The 7,500-nt window shown below is 48.7% G+C and overlaps 1 protein-coding gene across 1 annotated transcript; it reads left to right on the top strand.

Annotated features, from left to right (window-relative positions):
* The first annotated feature begins 1,036 nt into the window (after nucleotides 1-1,036).
* On the top strand, nucleotides 1,037-7,051 carry RMI2 (RecQ mediated genome instability 2). The gene is made up of 2 exons (XM_003800901.3): nucleotides 1,037-1,342; nucleotides 6,860-7,051. The coding sequence occupies exons 1-2, from the start codon at nucleotides 1,045-1,047 to the stop codon at nucleotides 7,006-7,008; spliced, it is 447 nt and encodes a 148-aa protein (XP_003800949.1). The 5' UTR covers nucleotides 1,037-1,044; the 3' UTR covers nucleotides 7,009-7,051.
* The last annotated feature ends 449 nt before the right edge of the window (nucleotides 7,052-7,500 follow it).

Raw genomic sequence — 7,500 nt, 5'->3', positions numbered from 1 at the left:
AAAAAAAAAAAAATTGTAATGCTCAAGTCATGCTTGAATTCTGCAAATACAAGAGATATAAGATATAATATACAAGATAACAAATGTTCTCAGTATATACCAAGTATTAAACTTTTGATACAGATCTTTCCTTTCTTAAAATATGTATACATTTTGGGGCACTTTCTATATATACATTTTTTTCCTTGTACTAGATTTTACTTTTGTAAATTTTCTATGATAAATACGCATTTCTTCTGTGAATAAAATATTTTATCAACTTTTAAATTATTTGATGTTATTAAAATATAAATAAAAGTAATAATAAAAGGGCAATTTCACTAGCTGTGCCCATCTCTTTTCCCATCCTCATTTCCTGACCTGATTCTTTTTTTTTTCTTTTTTGAGACAGAGTCTCTCTGTCCCCCTCTGTAGAGTGCCGTGGAGTTACAGCTCACAGCAACCTCAAACTCCTGGGCTGAAGGGATTCTCCTGCCTCAGTCTCCCAAGTAGCTGGGACTACAGGCGCCCACCACAACGCCAGGCTATTTTGTTGTTGTTGTTGTTGCATTTGTCATTGTTGTTTAGCAGGCGCGGGCCGGTTGGAACCCGCCAGCCTCGGTGTATGCGGCCGGCGCCGTAGCTACGGGCGCCAAGCCCCTGACTTGATCCTGGATCACTTCCCATAAAAATGAGCCTCCTAATTCAGTTATTTACTAACCTCGGAGTACTGTAAGGCAATGTAAAGATGAATAATCACCTTCTCCAGGTAATTTGCATGCACGTCAAATTTTGAGATGCGTTGAAGGAGGGAGTGCTTTACCTTCTAGCCTTCACTTGTTTTTTCCCAATTATCAATGATTAATTTCACCCATTCATTTCTAATTGGCAGGCTGGTTTCTTTGATGCACGCATGCGCACTCCTAGTGGCTAGAGAGGTCGCTCGCCCCGGCGATCCCGCCTTCTGAGGCCGACGATTGGTCAGCTCTGCCAGAGCGCTTCTGATTGGTGGCTCCGAGCGTCGCCTCGCTGCCCATCAAATTGTGAAAACGGCGGTAGGACAGAATGGCTGCAGCTGTGGAGTCGTTTTCCGGCGGTGGCTCAGCGGCCGTGCGGTTGCCGCGGTCGCCGCCGCTCAAGGTGCTGGCGGAGCACCTGCGGCGCGACACAGAAGGTGGCCCGGGCGCGTGGCAGCTGTCGCGGGCGGCAGCGGGCCGCGGGCCGCTGGAGCTGGTGGCCGTGTGGATGCAAGGCACGGTGGTGGCAGCGGGCGACGGTGAGGCCCGGCTGTGGGACCCGACCGGGGCCTTCTCTGTGCGCGGCCTGGATCGGGTGCCGCGCGGGCGGCCTTGCGTCACCCCAGGTAACACCAGGGCTTCAGCTGAGCTGCTCTTTCCTCGTCTGCGCAGCGTTGCCAGGGGCTGGGGTTGTCCCACTCCGGGCCTTTGCCCTTGCCCCTCCCCCCCGCCCCTTCACACTACCCTTCCTTCTTACCTTTTCACTCAGTCAAGCTTCCTGATGATAAGCATGACCTGCAGCCCGTTTAAAAATACAGTCCTTTTTGTCAGATGGCCCCTCCCCACAGTTGATATCCTTTTCTCCATCAAGTTTTGGGAAACACTGTACTACGAAACTTCTCGTCCTTACTGTCTCTACTCAAAGGTACCTTTCTCCGGGAAACCCTCTAATCCCTAGGAACAGGGGGACCCTCCTGTACCTGTCCTTCATGGAGCTATCTTCGGCTGTAGTGAACTGCTGTTCACTGATGTTTGCCTCTTCCAGACCACGGCTGCTCAAACTGGAGGTGCATCAGACTCACCTGGAGGGCTGCTGGTTGCTCAGATGGCTGGGCTCCACCCTCAGGCAGGGCTTCTGAGTCACTTGGTTCTGGTGGGCCTGAAAATCTGCTTTACGACCAGCTCTCAGGTGATACTGATGCTGCTGGTCTGGGGGCCACACTTTGAGAAACACTGGACCAGACTGAGCCACTGGAGGGCCGGAACTGTGTGGTTCTGACAACTGTAGCCTCCGTGTCTGGCCCAGTGCCTGGCACACAGGGCTCTAAGAGCCTTTTTGGGTGACAGGCATTGGGCACCCAGGATCTCTTCTCACTAATTCACTGGATGGCATTTGAGCAGGTGGTGGACATCAGGGTCCCACCTGTGACACTGAGCTCCTGGCAGGGGGTTAGACTGGCAACAGATTCCACAGAGGATAGCAGATCCCTGTGGAACCACTCGGAGGTGGTCCAGGGAGGCTGAGGAGTTCAGAGGATCAGTGGGCTTCTCCTCTTCTTGTCTCCCTCTCCTGTGAAGTCAGGCCAAAGTTCTTTTTAAGAGCCCTTCTTGCTCTTGGATTCTAATTAGAGGCAGACAGGTCCACAGCCTGTCCTGGACTGGCTGGTCTTGCCTGGGCTGCTCTGGACTCAGATCTAAGTTGAGTTCCTGGCTCCATCCTTCCCAGATGAGCTGCCTGGCATGTTTCTTAACCTTTCTGGCTCTCTAATCCTTTTTAAAAGAGGCCAATAAATCCTCATGTTGTGTAGTTTGAGTAACTAAACAATCTGTAAGGGTTCAAAAAGCTGTGACTCTTACTATTTACTATAACTTGCTCCTGGTTCCTTCCCCCTCAGCCTCTGCCCTTGGCTCCAGTGTTAATCTACCGTAGGGTTGCCAAACAGCAGGCTGCCACCTCTTTTCACATGTTTTGGAAACACAGTTTTTACATTTTTATTTTTATTTTTTGAGACAGAGTCTCACTATTGCCATAGGCTAGAGTGCTATGGCCTCACCCTAGCTCACAGCAACCTCAAGCTCCTGGGTTTAAGCAATCTCTCTGTGTTAGTCTTCCAAGTAGCTGGGACCATAGGCACCCCCCCCCACACACACACACACATATATACAACACCTAGCTAATTTTTCTATTTTTAGTAGAGATGGGGTCTTACTCTTGCAGAGGCTGGTCTTGAACTCCTAAATCTCATCGCAGCCTCCCAGAGTGCTAGGATTACAGGTGTGAGGTACTGTGCCCAACCAGTACCAGATTGAAAAAAATCATAATGTGAAAATCATGTGACATTGAATGTCAGTGTTCATAGGAAAGTTTTATGGGAACTCATTGGAAACCTACATAATGTCCAGGGTTGCTGTTCCACTACATCTGCAGAGTTGAGTAACAGAGACTATGTCCTGAAAAGCCTAAAATATTTACTATCTGGCATTTTGCAGAAAAAGTTGGCTAACCATCGGCTAACCATCGGCTTTAGCATTGGTCTAACTCATAACCCATGCTGCTTGTTATCTTGGTCCCCAGGAAAAGCCCCTTGAAGGCAGGCTTGAGCAGTCTCTCACATCAGGTCCCAACCCCAGCATAAGCCTAGTACCCAGTAGGTAATTCAGCGTTTGAACAAATAGGCATCAGTGAATCTGTCTGACACACCCATTGGCCTGAATGTCCCCATCAGGGGCCATGTCATTTTTCTTGCTATTTAATACCAACTCTTGCTTCACACAGCTGGGTCACTGCTTCCAGATGGAAAGCCTGAGAAGTAAGCAGACCACTGACACTCAAATAATATGGTAGGCATAAACACAAAGTGTGGCGGCCCAGAGGAGGGACAGCCGATGCAGGCTTGAGGGGTCAGGGGAAGGCTTTCTTGAAGAGGCAGCCCTGAAGGATGTATAGGAGTTACCTGTGGGGACCAGTGCTTCTGGGTTGCCAGGGACCTCAGGGTTATGGGAATTTCCTTGTTAAAACTGGGACAGTTGGGCTCGTTAGGTCCATGTGCTGTGGGAAGACAGTACAGAGCTTCATGGAACAGTGTGTGCAAAGGTTTGGAGGTGAGAGAGCCCAGTGCTTCTGGGGGAGCTGGGACAGCACGAAGGGCAGCGGTGAAAGGTAGGAGGGTCCTATCCTGACCAGCCTCGAAAGCGGTTTGTGGAAGGACCTGCCTGCTTCAAGGTGGACTTGACCTCTACTTACCATGCCAGTGCAATAGTGCTGTTCCTTACTTCCTTCTCTGGACTATCTAAGAGTTTGTTTCCATAAACCGCAGGTGCAGAGTTGAGTCAGAAACTCTCCCTACCCTGGAGTTGCTCCTAGTCTGCAGGGGGAGCATGGAAACTAACCACCCAGGCTCTCTGTGATTAGCTGGGTTCTGGAAGCTGGAGCTGGATTTGAGAACATTGCTGCAGCAGTGGTGTGGGGATGGGTTTGAGGAGGACAACGCTGGCAGAAGACCGGCTGGACCCACTGTAGTAGTCAAGGCCACCAAAGGGAGGAGTGGGTGTAAGGAGGTGAGGTGGGGGAATAGGATTTACCAGTTTGTCTAATCTTAGGCCCCTGAGCTCATCCATCTGGTTATACGTGCCTTCCCATTAGATCCCCTGTTAACCTTTCTGATTAGGGTGCCCTTGGGCTTGTTCTTCCTTTCCTGGGTTCTAGTCATTGTTTGTTTGTTTATTTGTTTTTTGAGACAGATTCTTAAGCTTTCTCCCTTGAGTGCTATGGCATTACAACTCTCAGTAACCTCAAACTCTTTGACTTAAGAGATTCTCTTGCATCAGCCTCCCAGGTAACTGGGACTATAGGCACATGCCACAATGCCCTGCTATTTTTTTGTTACAGTTGTTTTGTTTTGTTTTGTTTAGCCGGCCTAGGCTAGGTTCAAATCTGCCACCCACAGTGTATGTGGCCAGTACCCTACCCATTGAGCTATAGGCGCCTACTCATTTTGTGTTTTTTGGTTGTTTTTTTGAGACAGATTCTCACTGTTGACCCAGGCTAGAGTGCTAAGGCATCAGACTAGCTCACAGCAACCTCACATTCCTGGGCTCAAGTGATCCTCCTGTCTCAGCCACAGCACATGGCTAATTTTTATGTTTTTATTTATTTATTTTTTTTTTTGAGACAGACTCACTATGTCGCCCTTGGTAGAGTGCTGTGACGTCACAGCTCACAGCAACCTCAAACTTTTGGGCTTAACCAATTCTCTTGCCTCAGCCTCCCAAGTAGCTGGGACTACAGGGGCCCCACCACAACACCCGGCTGTTTTTCGGTTGCAGTTGTTAGTGTTGATTTTAGCTGGCCCGGGCTAGGTTTGAACTCACCAGCATTGGTGTATATGGCAGACACCCTGCCCACTGAGCTATGGGTGCCACCAATTTTTCTATTTTTCATAGAAAAAGGATGGTTTCCAACTCCTGAGCTCAGGCAATTCTTCCGTCTCAGCCTCCCAGATGCTGGGATTACAGATGTGAGCCAGTGCGCCCAGCCCAGTCATTCTTTTTCTGAGGGCTCCATCTCCAGCACTTTAAGGTGGTTCAGAGGACTGGCAAGTACATTTTTAGACCTACTCTCTGTCACTAAAGGGCCCAGGTAGAATCCAGAGATGAGTTCAAAGATGCTGAGTAAACCCTGCCCGGAGCTGAACACCCAAGGGTCAGGGTTCAGGCTTCCCTGACCTCATTCATTCAAAGCCCTGGACCCCACATGCAGTGTAATTAAAGTGGCCTAGCAGGGGCTGGCAGCATGCCTGCCCTTCCTGCAGCATTGGGAGTTTTCTTTTATACAATCAAGTTTTGTGCAATTAGAACTGGCCAAGCTTTGCTTTCAAGGAGAGAACCACTTCCCCAAGGGAGTGGGAAGAGAATCTTAGTTAATGTGTCATTAGATCATTCTGGTGGCAGCCTGCCCTTCTATGGATTTGCTTGTGTCTGCCTGACAGTGGTCAGAATAAAGCTGGAGGTGGCAGGGATAAGTCCTGGGTGGTTGGCACAGTGGGGGGCCTGGGGGGTGTTGCCTGCCAGCTATTTTGGCAACAATGAGAATTGGATTTGCTTTGGGAAGTCTGGATGTGTCTGTGCTGAAAGAGGCCCTGTCCTGTGTACGGAGACCAGTCACATAACTGCATAAGGAACCGGATTAGAGAAAAGCCTGCGTTTTCTGCCCAGGCATTAGAGCAACCTAATTGTAACTCATACTCTAATGTGAGAGTCTCTTCCATTGGATGAATTTGTCCATGATGATTTCTTTCTTTCTTTCTTTCTTTCTTTTCTTTTTTTTTAGAGACAGAGTCTCACTTTATTGCCCTTGGTAGAGAGTACTGTGGAGTCACAGCTCACAGCAACCTCCAACTCCTGGGCTTGGACAAGTCTCCTGCCTCAGCCTCCCAAGTAGCTGGGACTACAGGCGCCCGCCACAACGCCCAGCTATTTTTTATTGCAGTTTGGCCCAGGGCTGGGTTTGAACCCGCCACCCTCGGTATATGGGGCCAGCACCCTGCTCACTGAACCACAGGCACCGCCCTTCTTTTTTATTTTTTAGAGACAGAGTCTCACTATTGCCCTTGGTAGAGCGATGTCGTGTCACAGCTCACAGCCACCTCCAACTCCTGGGCTTAGGCGATTCTCTTGCCTCAGCCTCCCAAGTAGCTGGGACTACAGGCGCCAGCCATAACGCCTGGCTATTTTTTTGTTGCAGTTTGGCCGGGACCGGGTTTGAACACGCCACCCTTGGTATATGGGGCCGGCACCCTACTTACTGAGCCACAGGCACCACCCAAGTCCATGATGATTTCATTTAACATATTAAATATGTTCATATGTTAACATTTTAACATATTAAAATCAGAAACCAAAGAAGATACAGATGTCATTCTCCAAGTTAAATGTTGAACTTCTAATTAATATATGTATAATATATATCCTGATCACTGATGCCTGGCATTTTGATACCGACTAGCTGAATATTTTTCTGTCTCTAACTTCCATCTCTGATTGAGTTAAACACTCTGAAGGACTGGATCTGTTTGCTCTCTATCTCCCCACCCCTGTCCCCTTTGTTAACACAAGTATTGCCACAATTTTTCTTCTTTTTCCAGGAAAGTATGTGATGGTAATGGGAGTGGTGCTAGCCTGCAGCCCTGAACCGTGCCTTCTGGCGGTGAAGATGACAGATCTTTCTGATAATCCCATCCATGAAAGAATGTGGGCACTGGAAGTGGAAGATTTACACAGGAGTATTCCTTAGATCAGGCGTCCTCAAACTATGGCCCGCAGGCCCCATGCAGCCTGCCTAGGACATTTATTGGGCCCGCCGGGTGTTTCTGCTGCCGCTGCCTGTCCTGCTTAGACTCATCCCGGGGCCCTGCAGTCCAGCCCTCCAATGGTCTGAGTGACAGTGAACTGGCCCCCTGTTTAAAAAGTTAGAGGACCCCTGCTGATGTCAGAGCTGTCCTTAAAAACTTCGGAAATTCATGAAATAAGATTTAGGTTCTTACAACCCCATGGATTTCATAGACTTTGTTCAGTGTACATTTCTTAAAAGTTTCTCCAAGACCTTTGCTTTGGTGACCAAGGAGTCCAGATGTAGGAATTTTTAATTCCTGGTTCTCCAGTTAACACAGCCTCCTGCCCCTCTGTGACTGTGCTCGCTGATGAGAAGCAGATGCTGTGTTTGTTTTTATTTTTTTGCTGGTTTGTGTGTGTTAATTCTCTGAAGCACACAGAGATCTCATGTTGC

The sequence above is a fragment of the Otolemur garnettii genome, unplaced genomic scaffold (assembly GCF_000181295.1).
Source record: "Otolemur garnettii isolate 467f Iridium unplaced genomic scaffold, OtoGar3 scaffold00189, whole genome shotgun sequence".
Taxonomy (NCBI): Eukaryota; Metazoa; Chordata; class Mammalia; order Primates; family Galagidae; genus Otolemur; species Otolemur garnettii.
This window is presented reverse-complemented; position numbering and strand designations above follow the sequence as displayed.